The sequence below is a fragment of the Astyanax mexicanus genome, chromosome 1 (genome assembly GCF_023375975.1).
Source record: "Astyanax mexicanus isolate ESR-SI-001 chromosome 1, AstMex3_surface, whole genome shotgun sequence".
Classification (NCBI taxonomy): Eukaryota; Metazoa; Chordata; class Actinopteri; order Characiformes; family Acestrorhamphidae; genus Astyanax; species Astyanax mexicanus.
Window position 1 is genome coordinate 12894385 of NC_064408.1, and position 24542 is coordinate 12918926.

The window sequence follows — 24542 nt, forward strand, 5'->3', positions numbered from 1 at the left end:
GCTGCCTGATCGCGTGCTGCGCCTGTTCACAGCGCTACGTATATATACAGTATATATATATATATATATATATATATATATATGTATATTGCGATAAATATCGATATCATTTTATCGGCAGCACTACTTGTAGAGCAGTGGAACTGTGTTTTGTGGAATTATGGTTTTGCTCCATCCAGTACGTTTGGGATGGGTTAAGGAGTTGGGGATGATGAGGTAAGGTGGTAATCACTATTTCTATTGCTGAATGCAGTCAATTCCTCACAGCAATGTTCCAAAATCTAGTAAAAGGCATTTCCCTGTACAGACAGTTAATGTCTCTAGATTGCTGAAGAAACAATGAATAAGCAGGTGTCCCAATACTTTTGACCATACTGTATTCATATTCTATATAGTGTAAAGTGGAACTTACTGATTAGATACAGGTCACATGCTAAACAGTACTGACAGTACTGTATGTTTGTGTCTGTGTGTGTGTGTGTGTGTGTGTGTGTGTGTGTGTGTGTGTGTGTGTGTGTGTGTGAATGAGAGGGAAGGGAGGGAGGTCTGGCCCTGATCTCAGTGCTCGCTGCCTTTATCAGGCCTGTCGCCAACGGCAACACTTTGATGTCTGTTTAAGTGCCGATAGCCTATCAGATGACTGTGGCCTTTTTCTGCTGCTTTGCACTTTGCATTTCAAATCTGTGTCAGAGTGGAGGGACGAGAGAGGCAGAGAGAGAGAGAGAGAGAGAGAGAGAGAGAGAGAGAGCGGGAACAGGTGCTCACAGAGAGAGAGAGAGAGAGAGAGAGAGAGAGAGAGAGAGGTTCAGAAAAGAAAACAAAGCAGAAAGGAGTGGACAGTGAATTGGATAATTACAAACTTTAAGAGTGTAAAGTATGGAGGAGGCCAAATTATGGGCCTGTGGGAGTGTATGACCTTAATGTGTGCTTTTAAAGTGCTCACACACACGCACACACTCACATAGACACACACACACACACACACATACACACCCTCACGCCATGCATTTACACTCACACACACACACGTATACACATACACACAGACATGCACACACACTCATACATGCACAGAAAGGATCTGATTAGAGGTGTGTGTGTGTGTGTGTGTGTGTGGCATGCACTTGCTTTGGCACACCTGCCCACACCATCCTCCTCCTCCCCCACATCAAACATACACTACCTTTAATCTCTGCTCTCTGGCTTCCAATCAGCTGTCAGTATAGTTGGGAACCTCACACACTGTGTCATATGTCTTTTTATGCTTTATGTCATTTATTTTCTACATTGTAAATTAATATTAAAGACGTGAAAACAATTAAGGAAAACCTTTGGAATTACGTATAAAACAAAAAAAAACAGTATTTGTCCCCCACGATCTAATCACAACTAATAATCACACGTCTGTGATTTTATAAATAAAACAAAAGCACATTTAAAAGCACAGGCATGCATTAAAAACTGCATAAGTGCTCAGCAATTAGTTTGTTCTTTTATAAAAGCTGGGATTCACTCCTAAGGCTAAACGAACTCACTCTCAACTCAACAAGTTTGGCCACCCCACCTTATCGCACACACACACACACAAAATCTCTCACACACACATACTCACAAACGCAAATACACACACACAGTGGCCCTCTCTATTACCATGAACACTCTCTTATATATTAATTCTCTTATATATTAAGGAATGTATGTTGCCATAAGTGTAAATGTAAATGTATGAAAAAAGAGAGATGTGTGTGTATGATTCAGCATTGTAAGAGAGATGTGTATATAGAGATGTGTATTTTTCATTAGTGTGTGTGTGTGTGTGTGTGTAGCAGCGCCGCAGAGGGAGCTAACAGGGAAATGACAGGCCTGTAGGATTGTTTCCTGCTTCTGGAGGGGCCTGGTTGTCGCTGCAGCCCTGCACCCTGTTATTACCCCTTTAACTCTGCGTCCCACCCAGACAAGACCACTGTCAGCCTCTCGTCTGTCCCAGAGAGAGAAATAACCCGCTCTCAAACATATCACAGTTCAGCATCAATGCACACAACGTCATATTCACACCTTTATCTTTATTTGTTACACTACATGAGGCCGTCGATACAACCTATATTGTGTTAAGCAGTAAAATAAAAACAGTGATCTCAAATATTAAGTCCAGCCCTCCAACAGTAAACGCTCATACTGATTTGACAGCAGCAGGTTTGTCATTTTACTCACCATAGTCAGAAACCAATCAGCTTGAGCTTAGCTTAGCATAGCACGTTGCTAACTTATGGCTCTTATGGTTTCTGTGTGAAATTTGAGTTTGTGAAATTTTATATAATATATTTAATTTACAAGTGTGATTGTTTAAAAATATTTATTGAATACATTTTTATTTTAGATATCAGGAATTGATTTTACTTGAATTTAATTCTTAAAATTGTATTTTATTCTTAAAATTTTATAAAATATATATAATTACATTAGATTACATTTGGCAGACGCTTTTGTCCAAAGCGACTTACAATAGTCAAGTACAATGTAAAATAAGTTTAAAGGTAAAACATCTTTGGATAGGGATAAAAGGAGGTCAAAGGGGAATAATAGGATAGAGGAGTGAAGGAGGGGAAGAAGGAAATGAGGTTAGAAGTAGTTAGTGTGTTAGAGGTGTTAGGAGAGTAAGTGCTCTTTGAAGAGCTCTGTCTTCAGGAGTTTATTAAAGATAGCGAGAGATTCTCCTGATCTGGTAGTGGAGGGTAGTTTGTTCCACCATTGGGGAACTCTGTATGAGAACAGTCTGGATTGCTTTGTGTGAATGTTTGGCAAAGCGAGGCGACGTTCATTGGAGGAGCGCAGCGGCCGGGAGGTAGCGTAAGCCTTCAGGAGCGAGTGCAGGTAGGAAGGAGCCTGTTCTGTCATCACCTTGTAGGCGATTGTAAGAGCTTTGAATTTGATGCGAGCATCAACTGGTAGCCAATGGAGCTCAATGAGCAGCGGGGTGACATGTGCCCGTTTTGGCTGGTTGAAGACCAGACGTGCTGCTGCGTTCTGGATCATCTGGAGTGGTTTTACTACACAGGCCGGGAGGCCAGTTAGTACGGCATTGCAGTAGTCGAGGCGTGAGATGACGACCGCTTGCACCAGGAGTTGGGTGGCCTGTTGCGTCAAGAACGGTCTAATTTTTCGGATGCTATAGAGCGCAAAGCGGCAGGACCGAGCAACTGAGGCCACATGGTGCGTGAAGGAGAGTTGGTCATCAACCAGAACACCCAGGTTCCTAGCAACCTTTGTCGGTGAGAGAGAGAGAGAGTCGATACTTATAGAGAAGTTGTGTTGAAAAGATGGTTTTGCTGGTATGACCAGAAGTTCAGTCTTTGAGAGATTTAATTGAAGGTGATGCTCCCTCATCCAAGAGGATATGTCAGAGAGACACTGCGATATCCGTGCAGAGATTGAGTGATCTTCAGGTGAGAACGACAGGTATAGCTGGGTGTCATCCGCAAAGCAATGGTAGGAAAATCCGTGTGAGCGGACAACCTGACCAAGAGAGGTGGTGTATATGGAGAAGATGTAATGTACACGTGTGATTTTTTTTTATATTTAATAAATACATTTTTTATTTTAGATATCAGGAATTGATTTTACTTTAATTTAATTTGTAAAAAGACAAGTAATCATTATTTTATTTATATTCTTTTCACTAGTAAAAAAAATGCATATTTTACGATTTTACTAATACATTTTCATATTAAATCTATATTTTTTTCCATATTTTTTAGGCTCTTTTATGGCTTACATGACTCACAATATAGCGCAGTGGTTGTTTACATATATTAGTCTTAAAAGCAGTAACAACAGTAACAAATCAAAGAACAACTATTTTCTGGTCTATTTTCATACATAAGGCGCATCGGATTAAAAGACACATTATGCGACACTAGTAAGGAACAGGGGTGTCCGCTATACATGCCTCTGAATGGTGAAAGAGCTAGCAGTTAGCTGCTGCTCCAGCAGTGCTAACCGGGGTTAGCAGCAGGCTACAGGCCGATAATACTCACGTCTGAACAGCAAAAGAGCTAATGCCTAGCATGGTTAGCGGCTAATGCTAATACTGCTCCAGCCCAGGTGCTGGAGAAACTTTACTGCACCAGTGCGGAAAATATGGTAATATATTTAACCCACACAAACTGAAAAACAATTATTACACAGAATAAAAATAATAGCATGGGCTATTTAAATAATCATTAAAGTATAACAATGAAGGAATACGTCCAGCCTGGAAAGGGTTAATCTGAGCAGTGTGTGTAGTGTCGTACAGACAGAGCTGTGAGTGTGATGTGAAAGTATTTCTGCTTGTAAATCAACTAAGCGTGTGTGTGTGTGTGTGTGTGTTGGTGCTACTGTGCTGTGTGATCGTCCGTGCCCCCGGGGCTCCTGCGGCGGGTTAGGGAGAGTGTTTGGCGTGGGTATGTGTGTGTGTGTGTGTGTGGAGCCAGGTGCTGGGTGTTACAGAAGGCCGGAGGGGACGTGTAGGCAGAAGCTGCCTCTGCTCCTGTTCCAGCGGCTCCCGTCACTAAACCACCGTACAGAATCAGCACTTCCGAGGAAACATCCTCCTTTTCTTTAGTGGATTCAGGCTGGATAAATAGCTTACACTGATCGTGCACTATAGCACTGACAGAGGGAGCCAGACACCGGCCTGTTTATGAGGCACTGATGGACCTTTTTGCCCAATTAAAAAAATTTTAAAAACTATTTAGTGACATAATTTCCTGCAGTTTTACAAATATCCATAGCAAAATCCAGTCTGATAATGTACAGGACCTAAAAACTTCTAAAATCTTGAAAGGATATTTATTTACATAGTGCAGACAATTACTTCTTAAAGGTCTCATTCCATTGTTTTTATTATTTATTTTAAAATGTCTAGTTGTGGTCTCTAGTATGAATGAATGCGAGCTGTATTGTGAGCTGTACTTTGTGAAAAAGACAGCATTTCTGCTCTTGCTCATGAATATTCATACATGCAAACATATCATAAACCTCTGATTGGCAGTTTCACATGTCAAAACCCTCAGAGTCCGCTCTATATCATAAAATCTGCCGAAAACGGCCTCCGCTTTAATGGGTGTTCTGTCGAGTTGTGCTACCTTGTCAAACCGTGCTTCCCTAGTGTATATTTAATGTCTCTGTAAAACGCAGAATCAACCGGAGATCCTATACAGAACCACTAGGCATCCTATACATCGTGGTAAAATATATATGTGTGTATCGTCGCTGTCCAATGAAAAATAAGGATCTCCAAAAAAGCAACTTTGCAGGAGAGAAAAACAACCTTGTTAACTTTCAGTGGAAGTCAACGTAAAAAGGGTTTATTTCAGGTCATTTTGAAGTATTTCTATTGGTCCGTTCATCAATAAATTTTGGCACAGTGTAAGAGATAGTTTGTCTGTTCAAATTATTTAGTAAACTAAAAATTAACAAAAATTGACATTCGTTTTTCATTGGACAGCGACAATATTTATGCTGGAACATAACAAATAAAATACCGATGAATGGATCAATATACTGTAAGAATATACTATAAGAGTCTATAGACAAGACTCCCAACACTCCAAACTCAGCACCATCCACAGAGGACAGTCCTGCAGGTCAATGCAGCTTCCTTTGGCTTCCATTGGACATGATATTAATTCCTGACTTTTGTTACATTGTGCAACATCACGCTCATGCTGGATACACGTAGGCTGCGGTGTAAGTTCAATGCAGAGGAATAAATTGGCCTCCAGTCCCTCTGGATAAAATTGTTAGCCAAATGTTGTATTATCATTAACTTTTTTTTAACAAGAAACACTGTCAGTGTAACTAATGCCGCACAGCTGATCTGCTCCAATGGTAGGAAAGTGTGTCAGACCAGCCACTTCCTATCTGCCTGCCATGGAGTCTTAATTCAGTGACTTATGATTGTGTTTTGGTTTGACCTTTGCCTTCTTGTGGACCCTACCCATGGTTAGTGTTGTGGATCTTCTGTGTATGATCTTTTTTTTTTCTACACCTGTGCTTGGTTTTTCCTGTAGTTCTGTTAACTTTTTTAAATAAATTATTTGATTTTTACCCGTAATTTATATCAGGTTTGGTGTAAACCCTGCCAGTTCCCTCCTTTTGTAACTGCAATGCCTGGAAGTCAAAACTCGTGCAATTCCGAGCACAGATTTCCCACTTTAACTCTTACCGTAACTCAGCATTAGCCATAAACACTCAATGTGTTCCGGGCTTGGTCTTCATTTTTGGCCTCTCCTCTAACAGTATTGCCCACACTAATATTTTCTCCAGACTTCCCCTTTACTTTAACAGCCCTGGCAAGTCCACCGTCCACCACACTTTTCATAAAGACAATGCTAATACATGCCCAGGATCTGATATATATGTGTGTATGTAACAGAGTCTCAGCTGGCACTGAACTCTGTGTTTGGTTTCATGAACAACCCACAAAAACAATGCAATTATGAAGTATGGGAAAATGATAGGCCCTATAAATAATCATCTAATGCGAGCGGAAAGTGTAGCGAAATGACAATAATAACCATGTTAATGACACAACCCTCCCACTCGGCCCCATTTCATCATCTTTTAATGTTATATTGTCAACATTGTGCCGTGTTACTGCCGTATTGGTAATGACATAGTAGAGCCGGGGCAGATCCTGGACTGTTAGAGAGGTTTCTGTGGCGTAGATGAAGCCCTCGCATTTGTTTAGCTTGGAGTCAGACATATGTCTGGATTAATAGTGCTCCGGCCACATGAAGGCAGTGGAGGGCAGTATTATTCGAATTGATCTGGAAATGGGTTCGGTGGGGCTGCCAGTAGGCTGTCAAATGCTGCGGTCAGGGTTCTCACAGTTACCCTTAGACAAAATGTTCCCATAGTGAAGGAGTGTAAGTACATCAAATGGACAAAAGTATTGGGACAGCTTGTAACACATGAATGCCTTCAGTTAGTTCAGTTAGACTTCAGTTGCTGTAGAAAATGTTTTCAATAGAAAATAACTCTGTAGACATATAGGCACTGTGCCTTATTCTAGATGTGGCCTAGAGGTAGAGATGGATAGAGAGATTGATTGGTTATGTATCAGTATTGGCCAATTTTCAGGCAAAATATGCAATATTTAGCCTGTCCTGAGAGCCTATCTTATCATATTTGGGAGCTCTGCATTACATCTCTATGAGAGATTTATTTAATTGTCTTCTTAGTCAAAAGGAAGTTCAGGTACAGACACTTACTTCCACTCAGTATTTCCCAATTCTGTCAATCTGACACATTTATAGAATATGTAAAACTAACACACCTCGAGCAGCAAGCTAAACAAAGGCAGCAAAATAACACCACTAACTAGATATACATCTCTGTAAAAATATAAGAACACGTAAAAATTATGATTTTTTTTATTTTATCAAATTGAAAACCTCTGGCATATAATCAGGAGAAGGATGGATGATCACAAGCCATCAAACCAAGCTGAACTGTTTGTACCAGGAGTGGCATAAAGTTATCCAAAAGCAGTGTGTAAAACTGGTGGAAGAGAAAATGCCAAGATGCATGAAAACTGTGATTAAAAACCAGGGTTATTCCACCACATATTGATTTCTGAACTCTTAAAACATTATGCATATGAACTTTGCATTATTTGAGGATTATTTTTTGGGGGAAGAGCTGATTATCTCTGGTTCGTTTTCACACACGAGAACTTTTCTGAACCATAGATCGACTGTGCAATCTAGTATGTCACTTTTCTGTGTGTAGTTCTTTATGGAATGATGGAGCTTCATCCAGTACTTTTGGGATGAGTTGAGGGAGTTAAGGAGTTAGAGATGATGAGGTGGAGTGGTGATCATCAAGCCTAATGACCTTACTTAAGTAATAATACACGAGAGTGAGTGCTATAACGCGTAATATTGGCCTGCAGCCTTGTGTCTAAGACTGCAGCACAGCAGTGCCAATATTACACGTTATAGCACGAACCTCAAGTGTATAATTGTGATTATACCACAGTTCCGTTATTGCTGTTTATTTAAAGATTTTACTTTTAAGAGGAAGAGAAAATACGATCTGTTTGGTTATAAAAACTCTCTGTGAGGTAAAATAGTTCCATTGCTGCTCTGTTTGTAGCTGCTCTATTTGGCTGGTAAGAGCTGTATCGTTGCTAGGTTACCTGTATGTGGTGGAGTAATACATGGAGAGCATCAGTTACAGAGCATTACCTTCTGATAACGGCACTCATAGAACGCCTCTCAGCCAATCACATTGCAGGGTCGGAACTAACTGTGGTATAATAATGTTTTTGTCATGGAATGCAATCAAATCCTCACACCAATACTCCAAAATTTAGTGGAAAGCTTCCCTGGACAGTAGAGACAGTTATTCCAACAAAAGCAGGATGAACTTTTTAAAAAAAACCTTGATTTCAGAACAAACAAGAAATGAGCAAGTGTCCCAATACTTTTGTATTGTAATACTTATATATATATATATATCCATATATATCCATATGTCCATTAGTGTATACAGAGGAAGGAAGTGTGTGAGTGTTTGAGTGTGTGCTTGTTAGTCATGGATTAACTCTCTCTCTCTCTCTCTCTCTCTCTCTCTCTCTCTCTCTCTCTCTCTCTCTCAGCTGTTTGAAGTGTTAAGGGCTCAGATGGGCCGAGGCCCTTGAGGCGGGGTACTCATTAACTGCTGATTAATGCTTTTGCTGAGTGAGCTTTTTGCCTAGATTTTGTGTATGTGTGTTTGTGTGTGTGTGGATCCACTAAGGGTTTAACTGTTTAACATAGAGCTGAGAGATTCATTCAAATTAAGATTGCCAGAGGACATCTCAGAAAATCAAAGAAACCTGTACAAAACTCTTATGTGTCAGAGATTTTCATATTTTACACTTTTTTAACTAAAATATAAAAAGGCTAAATAGGAAGGTTAAATTGTAAAATCGGCTCGTGAGCTTGTAGGGAACTGCTTTCTATTCTTAAAAAATAGCAAATTTATTTCATAAATTCATGTTCATATTGGTTTTATAGAAGTTTTGACTCCCTTAAAATGTAATAAAATGCAAATATAACATTGAAAAATGTAAATGTTAATAATTCTAAATGAAGCTAAAACATTTATTTATGTAAAATCTAATCAAGAATCACTCATTTATTTATTTTTTAGTAAAATATTTTATTCGTTTTTAAAATTATTTACTTTTTTGATTTTAGTTTTTTGTTATTTTATAGTTTCTTGTGTTTCTTTATTTTTATTAGCAGGTTTCTATTATTATTTTAATTAATAGTTATTCTTAGCTTCATTACTTTCTTGTACAATTTTTGACTGTATTTTGCCTGTTTTAATTCTTATCAATTAAATCTGTCTTTTTTCCCCCCATTATATTATTTACACGTTTATTTACAAGTCTTTAACTTATTAGCTTATTATTTTGGTCTATGTCTGTGGTGATTAAATATTTTATTTTTATTTCCCTTTTCAACAATCCCTGTTTATTGTTAATGCTTGGATACATTGTAAATGAGGGTCACCCTCAATGTGGCTTTGATGGCTTTGAGTAACAATAACAGTTGATTGATTAATTAATTTATTTCTTTATTACACAATACAGTATGGCTCAACACACACACACACACACACACACTTTCTCTTTTCTGCACATAAGACATAAGGTCAGTGGTGGTGATGGGAGGTGAGATTGCATAATGACTGAACTTTAGCCTGGCAGCACTGCCGTGTTTTAAAGCTACACTGCCATCTAGTGCCCACTGCAGTTTATATATACAGCTCTGAACAAATAAGAGACATTTAAAATTGACAAGTTTCTTTGATTTTAACCAAATTGAAAACCTCTGGAATATAATCAAGAGGAAGATGGATGATCACAAGCCATCAAACCAAGCTGAACTGCTTGAATTTTTGCACCAGGAGTAAAGGCATAAAGTTATCCAAAAGCAGTGTGTAAGACTGATGGAGGAGAACATGCCAAGATGCATGAAAACTGTGATCATTATTCCACCAAATATTGATTTCTGATCTCTTAAAACTTTAGGAATATGAAATAGTTTTCTTTGCATTATTTAAGACCTGAAAGCTCTGCATCTTTTTTTTTTTGTTATTTGAGCCATTTCTCATTTTCTGCAAATAAATGCTCTAAATGAAAATATTTTTATTTGGAATTTGGGAGAAATGTTGTCTGTAGTTTATAGAATAAAACAACAATGTTCGTTTTATTCAAACATAAACCTATAAGTATCAAAATCAGAGAAACTGATTCAGAAACTGAAGTGGTCTCTTAATTATTTCCAGAGCTGTATTTCTTGTGGTATTAGTCCGATTTTTATAGAATTTCATTAAGTATCTCTCTCTCTCTCTTAGGCTCGGCTGGCGCTGCAGAGAGGGGCTCAGGCTGTCATTTTTGATATCAGTGATGATGCCAGCGCTGCTAATGAGGTGAGTAAGATCACATTAACAGAAAAAAAACAGAATCTCCAGATAAATCTCCTGCATGTTTTGACCCACGTGTTCTTCCTTCATCTGCACACACACACACAGCTGCGTGACTCAGGCTCCCTCCTGCGGCCGGTGGTGCTGGTTAAGGCAACGGATGCCGAGGAGCTGATGCTACTGGTCAATAAGAACGAGGAAGCCATGGTCGAGATCAACATCAAGGTGGAGACGCAAACATGGGTATGAACCAGCGCACCGTCACAAAAAAGGGACAAATATATGGAAATGAAACAAGTCCTTCAAAGAAATGAACACCTTAGATAAGATGAACATGAACCATATACTATCATATAATACTATATTGCCAAATGTATTTTTCGCTCACCCATACAAACATTAGTGAAAGAATGGGTCTCAGGCTCTTAGAAGCTCAGTGAACTCCAGCACTGTGGTACAGTGATAGGATGCAACATCTGTGCAACATGTTCCAATCGTGAAATGACACTACTCACTACTAAATATTCCACAGCCAACTGTCAGTGATATTATAACACAGTGGAAGAGACTGGGGCTGACAGCGACTCGCTCTGTCAGTGATTTTAATGTCACATCCTATTCTGTGAGTTTATTGGCTGGTTTCAAATCAAAAATCTTATTACTGTCCTCCCATTATCCAATTACCCAAGTTCACGTAAATGCATGAACAATCCAATCAATGCAGTTACATAAATTTGGGTAATCAGGTAATGGAAAAACTCAGACCTACAAACTCGATTGATTTTCCGTAATTTTATAATTAGATTATGAAGTGCAGTGTTCAAATCTAGAGGATCTAGGAGGTGGGGGGGGGGCGATGTGGCCCTAAAATAATATCACAATATTTCATGGTATTTTCGCCATAACGATACTCTTGGCGATATGACAAAAAACGTAACAAAAAAAAAATATTTCAAGAATACGCTACTGCATCAAAATAATAAAAAAAAAAAAAAAAAATATATATATATATATATATATATATATATATATATATATTATAGCATGTGATATGATATGGCACACCCCTAACTGAGATATTTAAAAAATACAAGAATTTTATCAGATTTGTAACAGAAGTCAATGATCCAGAATATATATCCCGGAATAAAGTTAAATAAATGATACTAGACAGATATAATCTGTCTCTAGTAAATATGTAATGGAAAATGAGAACAGCAAAAAAGTAGTACCCTGGTGTAATAATTAGGGGTGTGTGATATGTCATGATATTTCAGGGTGTACTATTGTTCATGATATTCAAAAATGTTGACGATATTATTGCGTACGATACGATATACGGCACACCCCTGCTAGGATAATAATAAAAACATTTTATTCACATGTCTCATTTTAACACTATTCTGTTCATTTCTCTCTTTGTCTCTAGCCTCCCTATGATGTGGGGATCCTGCTCACTGTGGTGTTGGTTGTTCTGGCCATCATCATGATTTTTGCCTTTCGCTCTCGCTGCAGGTCCAACAGAACCTGGGTAAGGATCCACAGCACACCCTGCCCACTGCTTTTCATTACAAGCTGATTGACCCTACATTTGACGAATGTCATTTTTAAATAACATACATTGTAGAAATGCACTGTGATAGGAGTATGTATCTGGCCCTACACATATTTCATGCAGATCAGTGTGGTGTTATTTAAGTTCCACGGGACATTCCAAAAGTCATGGGACACAATACTAGTTCCTGTCCTGCGACTTTTGGTGTATCAGTGTACCGAAGGTTTCAGAAGTGCTTTAATGCTCATTAAAGCAGCACTAGGTAGGATTCCCATGATTTTTGATCTTTTTACAGAAGTAAAATTACAGCTTGAAACTCACTGCAGCGCTGCATTGAGGTGTAATAGGAGGAATAGCGGTGCTCTCGTGTCTGTGCCGGAGCTCCTCTGAGCTCAAACCAGACTCTGATATCAGTTTTCTGAGGCGGCCGCGAAAGCCTGTTTACATTTACATTTATGGCTTTTAGCTGTTATTCCTATTACAGAGCTGAGTCAATGTAGTGTTAGGAGTCTAGCACAAGGACTCTTATTGGTGTAGCGCAGCATTTAGTCACCCAGGCCAGGAATTGAACCGCAGTCTCCCACACAGTGTTGTGGTTAGCTCACTGGTTCATGTGAGCCATAACTCAAAGCACGCAACTTTTAGAAGACCTCAAATAATGAATTCAGAGATGCATTAAATGATCCATAATTGTTGTTAATATATGACTGGAAACTGTTGTGTTCTGTTTTCTAGGACTCTGTCCACCAGCAGACCATGCGGGCCATCAGCAGGCTGGAGACACGGACATACAGCTCTCAGGGCTGCTCGGGGGGCTCGCAGCGTTCCCGCGGGGGCCGGGGCTCCAACAGCAGCTCCAACTCTACCCCCATCTGTGCCATCTGCCTCGAGGAGTTCCTGGATGGACAGGTAAGGATAGAGGGATGGACAAATAGCCATCACATTTTTTTTTATTGTTTTAGGATAGGAAGTTTTTATTGGACAATATATTGTAACGAAATTTTTCGATAACAGTAATATTGTTAGTGTAAGACCATAATAATGCAAATATAACATCGTATTAATAGAGGTAGGGAGATGCTGTATCAAATATCAAGGTCAGCAAACATAATAATCTCCATGTATATCCATATATTGTATTTTAGGTGATGTCCATATATTGTACGATAAGTTAAAAATATACTGCAAATATGGTGACAGATCTAGATAGACAAATAAATGAACAAGTGATCACCTTTTCTTAACAGTTCTTAATAGGTTGTAAAGGTGAATCCAATATTTATTTAGGATATAAGTGAGATTGACGGATATAGTAAACATTCTTCTTTTTGTTTATTTATCTAAGGACCTGAGAATCATCTCATGTGCGCATGAGTTCCATAAGGAGTGTGTGGACCCCTGGCTGCTCCAGCACCGAACCTGCCCACTCTGCATGCACAACATTATGGGTAAACTGCATCAGATCCGATACTGTCCTTTCAAAACACAGAATATGTGGTGGGGGTGGGGGGTATTCCATGGAGCAAGTTCATTTATTCTGAGGTTATCTGGCTAAAATGACAAATATACCTCTGGTCAACCACAGACAAAGCCTTGTGGCACACCACCATTGACTATACAGTTCTTGTGGCGTTAAGAGCAATTTCTGTGAGTGAGATTTAGCTTTGGAAAGGGGTTGAAGATATATGGGGTACTGAAGCAAGTTCTGTTATATGTTCTGCTTCCTAATGGAAGAGAAGAATTGTACCAAAAGAGATCTGGATCAGGCCACAGGTTCCACTTAGACCTTCTCTTGAGTCTTGCTAAACATCAAACAGCCAAAGAGTGGGTCTACTGTGGGGAAGGGACTATGAAAGGTACAGAGGCATCAGTGAGTAAGTATAAAGTATGTCCACGAATAGGTCTAGCCTAATGAAGATGTTGCAATTATGAATCAGCAATTGGCATTTCCTTTAGTCTTGGCCATCCAATTTCTTCTGCAAAAGTTCTGCAATTCCCACAATAGGCTACCTTGGAACCACACATTTGAAACAGCTTATTTCACCAATGTGAATCTACTGCTTTTCCTAATCTCAGTTTTCTAACTCCCAACAGGTACAGAGCTGGCAACTCGTCAACCTCAGCGAGGCCGCCCGCAGTCTCCTCCAGAGCACAGTCAGGCGTTCCTGCATCCCCACCCTCACCTCTACCCCACATCCCATCCTTACTCCCAGCACCCTCTTCCCTTTTCCCTACGACCCCATTACCCACGCGGCCCTTCTGGGCCTTACCCCCAACTAGGCCATTATAGTGGCTCACCTCCCCTTCACCCAAGCAGTCTACACTGCCTGACCAGCAGGCCTCTGGGAGCTAGCTGCAGTTATCATCTAGCCCCAGATGGACACCGCGGCCGGCATCACAGGACTTCAGGAGCGCACAGCTGCCGCAATGTAGGACACCACTGCTCCACCCACCGCCGCTCCTGTCATCACTGCCCTTCCTCAGGCAACCGCACACCCGGTACGCGGGTTACTAACCCCACTAACCACCACCACCATCATCACCATGGAGCTCACGGAGTTGGAGGTTCGCAGGGCAGGCAGGACGACGGAAGCTGCTCGGGAGCAAGCTACCGCACGGAGCGCAGTGGCTACTTCCCCGACGGCCCGGCCAGTGACTCCAGCTCAGGCCCATGCCACGGCTCATCCAGCGATTCAGTGCTCAACTGCACTGATGTTAGCCTGCAGGGAGTCTTTGGCAGCCGCTCCACCTTCCGCAGCTCGCTCAGCAGCGAGTACGACCCTTTCCTCTACTACGGACATGAAAACCTGGACGGCCCAATAGCGGCTGCCAGGCCTCGTTCACTTGACTCTGGGGTCAATCAGATGGGGAGCGGCGTAGGAGGTGGAGGGTTCGGCCCTGACGAGCCGCAGCAGCAGGCTGTGTTCAGCCATGTGCACTACCACAGACACAGACACCACTATTATGATGAGGCTGAGCCAGGGCAAGGGCCTGGCCGGGGCTCTGACGAGGAGCAGGGGAGCGCAGGGGCGGCAGCAGGTGGCTCAGCTACTGCGTCTGCAGGTAAAGACTCGCCGGGCAGCCAGGACTCGGGTCCTTACCCTTGCCACTGCCCAAAACCGGACACTACAGAAAAGCTGAGCCCTGGCGGAGCAGAGGATCGGGACTCGGGATCCTCCTCCTCAGGCCCTTCTGTGCTGGTTTCCAGCTCTGCTCTCCCCTCTCCTTCTTCAGCCTGCTGCCACCAGGGACCGGGACGGCCACAACACCGGAAGACCATCAGCTGTAGCCTGGAGGCTACCGCAAGACCTTTCCCGGCCGTGCACTTCCATCAGAGCATGGACCTCCAGGACGACTGTAGCATCCACATCCACTACGGGCAGGGCTCAGGGGGCTACTGCTGCCCCGCACCCCCGGACATGGGCACCGCGCTGCTGCCCGTGCCGCTCATCATGGACTCGGGTGACTGGCCTTGCTGCAGCGGGGCGCACAGGGTGTGGCAGAAGCGAGTGCATCAGGCCCATTCTGAGCCCCAGCTGCTGGGCCCTAGCACTCCGCTGGACAGACCCCTGTGCAGGGCCCATCACAGCCCCGGGCAAGAGCTGCCCACGGACACCTGTTTCTACTGCCAAACTGTACGCAATAATCAGGGTGAGTACTTTATGTAATTTTATGCCATGAGTTAGGTATTGTGTGAATGTGTCTGAATGTGTCACCCAATCCCATTTCCCCCCCTTCCCCCTACCACTTAGCCCTACTCCTATGTTTAACATGTTCACGTCTGGATGTAGGGTGTTTAAATGCTTTTTGTCTTGTTAGAATAGAGGGGTAGAGTGAAGAATCAGGGGTACATGGCCCTCAAAACTGAGATTTTTTTGAGGCACACTTCAAACATATTATAAAGTGGGACCATACTTTTAACAAAGAAAATAAGTGTTTCTAATAACTGTGTAGTTACACGCTAACAATGCATTTAATAATGCATGCAATTACTGATGAAGTACACATTGTTACAGATTGATTACATTAGTAGAATATATGTAATGACACATGTGTGTCAGTGTCACTTACACCTAGTAGAATATTTTGTCCATCTTCCCATGATGAAATCGGTATAGTTTTATTACATCCATAAAAATTTGTTTTTTACCAGCAGTTACACTGTTATTACATGATTGTTAATATGTAACTACACCTTTTATACTTTTAGACACTTATTATAAAGTGGGACCAAAAGTATTCTATGATATTATCTTTAGTTTATGGCCCTCAGTAGCTAGCTAAATTTCCCATTCCATGGGGCTCTGAGTGGCCAGCAGGCTAAGCGCTGCCACTATGATCAGGAGATCGCCGGTTCGAATCCTGTTCATGTAGCTTATTATCGACCTCCGGAGTTCTAAGAGAGCACAATTGGCCTTGCTCTCTCTCTGGGTGGGTAGATGGTGCTCTTTCCAGTTCAAAAAGAGGTGGAGTCTGACTTCACATGTATCAGAGGAGGGATGTGCTAGTCTTCACCCTCCTGGTGTTGGGGGTGGGTTTTGGCCTTGTGAACACGGGAGAAAATGGGATAAAAATTGGAAATAAAATTTAAAAAATGAGTTATTTTCCTATCCTAAGCCTTATCCTGTGTTTCTCCTTCTGCAGGATCAGAGGAAGAGTCTGGTGTTTAAGAACTTTCTCCATCCCCAAAACCTCACGCTGCTACACAAGAGCCGAAATGGACAAAAACTTATCGGCCTCTATTTCTTTCTCTCTTTTTTTTGTCACTTGTTCACAGTCTTCGGAATAATTCCACATCTCCCAACAGACTTCTTTACCCAGCATCCCTCAGTTCTCATAGTTGTGTCCATAATTATAAAGGGCTGTTAATTAGCTTGATTTGAGGAAACGAGGCTAATTTCTGGTTACAGTCAGGGTTTGGTTAGCGGTACAATCCAGGTACTCTAGTCTGGGTGTTTGAACATTGGGTCCAGTGAATTCTTGCCACTACAGGTTCTGAACTGCCAGGTTCAGACTCCTTTATCTGTACTCATTCATTCAGGTTTAACATGAGTCATTCAGTGAACTGAGGGATGTTGGTCAAATCTTTACAAAAGGGGTTTATTTTTTATTTTATTATTTTTTTTTCACATTGTTATGTATTCTTTTCCTCTAGGAAACCATACAATACCTAAATTCAAAGGAACGAGTCCAAGAATTCCATAGTTACCTCCATGCATCACCACAAACCCTTTAAAGAGTAGCACCCTGCTGAGATCACAGTCTCTACAGATCCATCCTCCAGTTCAGCTGCCGTATCCGGGTCAATATCAGTATAATGTGCCTTCTGTGTCCGCACCATAGAGAAGATATAGAAGTACTATAACGTTCATTTTTATATGGTTTTCTTTTATGTGGGGTATGAGTTTTTACCATGTGTGCAATGCTGCCTGGTTAAGTTAAATATTTTTAAATAAGTGGTTAAATAACTTTTTTTTTTTTACAAATATTTGAATCAAGCATTTATTGGACATTTCACAACAATATCAAGCAATTTAAATATGTCCAAAAATTCCCTGTTTACCCTGTCATCTTGCAATAACCCCGCCCCTTCAAGAAAATATTCCTTGTTTTTATTTTTTTACATTCAGCAATTAATATTATTAATTTCACTTCATTTCTCATATTGACTACATTTAGCTGTAGTAAAGCTTGTCTGCCGGGGTAAAATATCATGGTAATTTAATGAATTTTAGAAAATCAAAATGTGTCTGTAAAATGAACAATTAATAATGTTTGCAACTCTAGGTCCACCCTTTTGTGCATTTGTCCACCCTGTCACTCATTTGTCTACCCCGTCATTGTCCATCCTGTTCTACACCTGTCCACCTTGTCGTGCATTTGTCTACCCTGTTGTATATTTGTCCACACCCTCTTTGTCCACCCTGTCATGCATGTGTCAACCCTGTCATTGTCCACCTTGTTATATACAGTTATATACAGTAGTCTAACCTGTCGTAAATGTGTTCACCCTGTCATTGTCCACCCTGTTGTTAATTTGTTTATCCTGTCATTGTCCACCTTGTCATGCGTTTGTCTACTCTGTCAGTGTCCACCCCATCATTGTCCACCCCATTATTGTCCACCCTGTTATGCATTTGTCTAACCTGTCATTGTCCACCCTTTCATAGATTTGTGTACCCTGTAATTTTACATCTTGTCATGCATTTGTTTATCCTGTCATTGTCCACCTTGTTATTGTCCACCTTGTCATGCATTTGTCTACTCTGTCAGTGTCCACCCCATCATTGTCCACCCTGTTGTGCATTTGTCCACCTTGTCAAGCAGCTTGCTGTAACAGGCTAGACAGGCAATTCAACGTTTTAAGAGATTAAGCTAGGAAGCTATGTTTTTGATGTAGTCCAAAGTCTTATAAATATAATATATTGTCAGATATTAATAGAATTAAAAATGTTAAGTAATTTTATTTAAAGTTATGAGGATCAGAAGGCACAGTATTCTGATAATGACCCATCGTCTGGTTCGGTTGAGACTGTATTTGATGTTGGTTTATTTGATATGCACCACTATATGATGTCATATCCTGTAAGCTACTTGTGACATGGAAGGCCCTCGGAACTCCACCCTGTTACTCTTCTCCGCTGTCTTATCTCTGACAACCATGATGTCATCTTTCTTCATTCGATGATGTCATTCATTGGGCTGCATTCAGCGCCTACGGCCCGCCCCTTTCTTTTTGTCTCAACTTCTCCAGCCTACCTCAGATAACCAATCAGAAAAGTCTTGTTGTTTGTGTGTGAGATGGTACTTCCAAAAATACAACTTCTTGCCTGGCGCTCGTCTCTGCGTACCTACTGGTTTAAATGGTGAACCGGTGGAGAGACTGGGTGTTTTACACAAATCTGTCCTTTTTTTTATTTTTTAAAGAAAGCAAAAAAAAGGATTTGCTGACTGTCTGGAGGTCATTAAGGGTCTTGTGTTCGTTAATTCGAGAAAGGCAGCTGTCATTTGTGTCATTTTTTTAGTTTATTTGTGTCTTTTTTTATTTTGTCCTCTTTGTCAAAAAACAGAGCAAACTGACTGAAAACAGATTAGCATTAGCATATACGCTAAAGATGAGAGATGCTGCATTCTGCTCCAAGTCATTTCATGGCCCCCACACCGACTGGTGATCTTCAGATCTTCAGATCTACGTGCACAGTGGTTGTGGTGAAGCTCGGGCTAAAGGAAGGATGGCACTGCCCACTCGTGCACACTTTCCTCGCTGACCCTTTAACTCACACGCGTCTCTTTTACACTTTTACACATGAATCCATAAAGACGTGATCATTTCAGAAACAGACACCAGCATCCAAGCTTGCCTAAAGTGCCTCTTTACCAGACTGCTCACTATAAAATACTAAATGTCTGTTTTTATTAACTTCTCATTGGTTGGTTGTTTTATTTTGAAGTTATGGGAAAAGCCACGGTCAACAAATCTCAAAAAAAGCTCAAATAAAAGAAGAAAAATTTAAATTGGTACAAGGCGATATATCAATAAATGAAAATAATATTATTTTAATTTGACAACTATTTTTGCCACTGATATCATGATGATTTAATAGCATAAAAATGTATTTACACCATTTTACAGACCAATAAACGTAAACTTTAATAATATCCAGACATTTGAAATTGTCAGAATTGTGCAATATACAGTTCTGAAAAAAACGTGCACAAGAGAGCACTTCAGTTTCTGAATCAGTTTCTCTGATTTTGCTATTTATAGGTTTATGTTTAAGTAAAATGAACATTGTTGTTTTATTCTATAAACTACAGACAACATTTCTCCCAAATTCCAAATAAAATATTGTCATTTAGAGCATTTATTTACAGAAAATGACAAATGGCAGAAATAAAAAAGATGCAGAGCTTTCAGACCTCAAATAATGCAAAGAAAACAAGTTCATATTCATAAAGTTTTAAGAGTTCAGAAATCAATATTTGGTGGAATAACCCTGGTTTTTAATCACAGTTTTCATGCATCTTGGCATGTTCACCTCCACCAGTCTTACACACTGCTTTTGGATAACTTTATGCCACTCCTGGTGCAAAAATAAGCAGTTCAGTTTGGTTTGATGGCTTGTGATCATCCATCTTCCTCTTGATTATATTCCAGAGGATTTCAATTTGATAAAATCAAAGAAACTCATCAATTTTAATAATCTCTTATTTTTTTCCAGAGCTGTAAATATTAAAAATAAATAAATAAATAAATAAATTTCTTAGAAAACATAATAGGCAATACTGAGGTCAGCAAAAAAAGGTTGTAAACATAATTATTGTGACAGTAAGAGAGGTCAGTTTTTGGCACTTGGTCTGTTTCTCCAAAACAAAGTGTAATATATTGAAATTTACAATAAATTCGACTTATATTTTGCAATATACCCATTCTAAAATGGGCAGCTAACCAGTACCAAGTATCATCTTAAAGATCACCACTGAAGTATCTCTTCAAAAGAGAGTTCTGCCGAATGTTCAACATTTTCTTAGCATTTTTAGTCACTTTTTAGTGATGTTAACAAATTATTTGTGGTGGTTCAATACCAAAAGCTCTGTTCTGTAAAAAGAAAATACCAGCTTCAAATTTCTTTACAGTGGTGGTAGAAACCAGGCTTTGCAAATGTAGTATTCAATTTATTTTCAGACTCATTTTTTATATGTTGAGCTTCATAAATAAATAAAGAAATAAATAAATAAGTAAATGGTAGAGAATAGTAAGCCTATTCATGCCTAGAAAACAGGCAAAGGGCCCAGTGATGGTACTTTATTTATCTGCTGTGAATTTATTATCAAAATGTAAAAAATGTATTAATGTTATATATCTGTTAATACCTTCCCTATTGTGTGTGTTCATGTACTGCCCCCATTAAGGGGCACTAAACCTCCTTCACCCTCTGCTCAAACTTGAAAAAAAAAGCTAAAAAAATGAGGGAAGTAGTTTGGGTGGGGCAGTGAGTGATGTATGGGTTTAGAGAAGGGGGAAAGTATTACAGTGATAAATATAAAAAATAAAATAAAATCAATTATATTCAATTTATATTTTTTTATGTGTTTTAGGTCAAAATATTGTCTCAGAAATTATAAATTCTCATGTTTCAGACACCAGAAATGTATATTTTCATTGTCTAGGTGTCTAGTTTGATTCACCACCACTGTGAAAAAATCTTGTAACTTTTTCAGAACAGCGCGTTTCACACCCATTTATAACAATGCAGAAGTTTGAAAAATGTGGACTCCCTCTTTAATAAATATCAAAAGTTACAATAAAACACTGGAAATAACCAAGAAATTAATATTTAATATAAAAAATTGGTCATATTTGAAGATAATATATCAAATTTGTATCCTGATCATTTAGATCTAATACAGTAAAAGCCATTTCAGTTCATTTTTCCTAATGTGTGTTTTTTCTGTCTGCAGGATTTCCCATTAAATGTTTTGTACAGCTCTTCTCAGTAGCAGGTCAATCAGGCCAAAGACCTCAGATATAGGCCGTGTTCTACTGCAGCTTCTATATTTGCCCTTATTTAAGCTTGTAAAATCAAAATTCTCAATCTAACACACATTACAGGAGATTACTACAGTTATCCATGTTTTTACTTTATTGTTCATTGGTTAACATCTTTGCGAGATACTGTATTTGGCTAAAATGAGGAGTTTAACCTTGAAAAATACTGTTTTTCTTTTATCTTCTGAAAAACAAACGAAACCACTATTGATCCTACAAATCCTACATATTTCAGCAAGCGGCTGCAGCAGCAGCTTCATTGCAGAGCCAGCAGAATCCCTTACTAAAACCAAAACCAAAGTCTTTTATATCAATAAAAAAAGAGGAAATTAATAAAGGGTTTTAAGAGTCATGTGACTATATGATATCCATCCATACACATATTGTTTATGTTGAATAATATAAATCATACGATTGTGAGAATATGGTTCTCAGTCAATATGCTGTCAATATAAAAGTGCTCTTATTTTGAATTGCCGTGAGTTTGCCTTACAGGAGAGCAGCTTTGCACTCTGCAGTGTTTCCTTCTATAAAACCGTGTCTTATAATAAAACCAGATCAGCACTTCAGCTTTAGGAAAAAAACACACACTGATTCAGGAGAGGAACTCTCAAACAAAACAAGCTAAGCGTTATGTAGCTACCAGAACCAGGAAACATCACGGGAATCTAACGGAATGTCACTGAGCGTTAAGGGTGATTTTATTTCCTTTTGGTCTATCATTTTATTTTTTTTATTTCATTTTGTTTATTTTACTGTTTTATTTTTGTTCTGTTTTGTTTATTTTGTTGTTGTTTTTTTTCATGGCGAATGAGCTGAAAACTGCCTTCTAACAGAGCAAATTCCCTCCAGAACCCGAAGGGATATGCCAGTATATTTTCAATATTTTGAATAAAAAACAAAAACCAACAAAAAAAAAGACAAAAACTTTTAATGAGATAAAGTGTTGCATTTTATATATAATAGACATTTTTATATATAATAAAAACATTTCAATATGGTAATGTCACTAATATATTTATTTACTAATATATTTATCCAGTGTTTTTGTCCAGGTTTGAGGAAAAATGAAAAAAAAATGTTTTGTTTTTTTTCCCAGTTTTGGAATTTTATCTTTATGAAACTTACGACTGCCATCATAGATGTATCAGCCTGGCATCCATTCCAATTATATACAAATAAATTATTTTTAAATAAAAAGATGAATTGATTTGCTGGTGTTCATTACTGGTCTTTGTTGTTGCTTGATGTCTGACATGTTGAAGATAAACTCTGTACAGGGATATACGATTTAAGTACAGAACATTGCTGTAAGAGTTTGAATGCAGTCAACCATAAAGAAAGCATTAGTACGGTCAGGTACTGATTCTGGAAGATTAAATATAGAACTTCTTGCATTTCAACTCATCCAAAAGGTGTTAGATTTTGCTCCATCACTGCAGAGAACACAGTTCCACTGCTACACAGCTCAGTACTGGGTGAACTTTAGAAGTTCTAGAAGTTTATGCGAAACTTAAAGGTGTCCTTCTGCTAGGGTGACCATAGTTTCAATTGGGTAAACCAGGACACCTGGGAGCTAAATGACGTCAACACCTAATTTGCATAATACATGTTTTTGAAGCTGTAAAGGATTAAGATTGTGGGAGTGAAAAAAGTGTGTAAAAAAACATCCTAAATATGTTAGAAATGTTACAAATAAACAACATCTGTTGCTTTTTAAATAGGCTGTCACTTTTTACAGTAACTTCATTTTCACGTGAATTACATAAATTCGTTTTTTTTGCCGTGTTCTTAAATGTTATTATAAGAGCAGCAGTTAGCCAGAAGTGTTAATTTACGTTTTTTTAGGGGTTTTGTTTGTTTTATTTTATTATTTTTTTACGTTTTCTTTATTTTTAAAGCTATCATAGACAAACTGTTCAATGGTTCAATAGACATTTAGCTTTTTACAAAGAGGCAGACACTGTGGACAAGGTGAGTGACAGGCTACGTGGTGAATGAGTTGAGTGACTGACTGAGACTGTGTGAGTTAAATTCAATATTTTTTTCGTGTCACACTGAAGACAGTTATATTTACATCTTGATCTGTAAATACGGGGCGAGGTCAGTCAGCGGTGGCTGTGGGCACGGTGTTGGTGGAGCGGTGTGCAAGTGTGGGCGGGGCTCACAGCAGCAGCCACTGCAGCACGGCTGAAGAGGGCGTGTGTTCATCTCCGAGTCGCCAAAAGTCTCCAATAACACCACAAAAACTTTCGATTTGTCGGTAGTCGCTATAGGGGCTGAAAATTGGGCTGCTCTCACTGAAGCGACTCAGGGATTATGTCGCACGCAGCGCTGTGTGCAGTGCCCTAGTGCCTGTAAATGTAATGTTCCAATGAAGGTAATTTAAAAACCAGGACATTTCCTCACTTTTTGAAAAAAAAACCCGGGACGCCCGGGACAGAACGTGAAATACAGACATGTCCCGGGAAATACGGACGTTTGGCCACCCTACCTTCTGCTAAAATCCATTTTTTCTTGTTCTTTGTGAAATACTATGGTTATCTTTGAGTTGTGTATTTATGCTGCATATGAAACTCTTCCTCAACCTCCATTGTCTGCAGTAGCTAGTAAAAAAAACAAAAAAAAAAACAAGTCAATCAGGAAAAGCAGACAGGTCTACATCAACCCGTGAATTAGTATTCACGGCCCCGCCCACCTTGGCTCGAGACCACCCACAAACAGAGCTGAAGCCGGGCAGCCAAGCACAGCTCATCAGACAGGAGCTAACAGCGCTAGGAACAACATGGCAGAAGTTCGTTCCTGTGGTATTTGTGCGAATAACACATCAGTGTTCTATGCTTTACCTAGTAATTCAGAGCTAAAGAACAAATGGTTAGAATTTATCTATGGAAAACCACCAGCGAATTACAATTGAGACAGGTAGATTAATTTTTAGAGTTCTGTTTAACCCTCCTATTATCTTTGGGTTCA

The 24542-nt window shown here is 39.5% G+C and overlaps 1 protein-coding gene across 2 annotated transcripts in view; it reads left to right on the top strand.

The window, feature by feature from the left end:
* Nucleotides 1–22769, top strand: part of LOC103040062 (E3 ubiquitin-protein ligase RNF43) — a 212584-nt gene extending 189815 nt beyond the window's left edge. For both annotated transcript variants that reach the window (XM_049466290.1, XM_022665826.2), the window contains 7 exons: nucleotides 10396–10470; nucleotides 10573–10707; nucleotides 11894–11995; nucleotides 12755–12928; nucleotides 13365–13467; nucleotides 14114–15670; nucleotides 16664–22769. In XM_049466290.1, coding sequence (XP_049322247.1) covers nucleotides 10396–10470; nucleotides 10573–10707; nucleotides 11894–11995; nucleotides 12755–12928; nucleotides 13365–13467; nucleotides 14114–15670; nucleotides 16664–16689 — 2172 coding nt within the window. In that variant the 3' untranslated portion in view covers nucleotides 16690–22769. The remainder of the gene's footprint in view (nucleotides 1–10395; nucleotides 10471–10572; nucleotides 10708–11893; nucleotides 11996–12754; nucleotides 12929–13364; nucleotides 13468–14113; nucleotides 15671–16663) is intronic.
* The last annotated feature ends 1773 nt before the right edge of the window (nucleotides 22770–24542 follow it).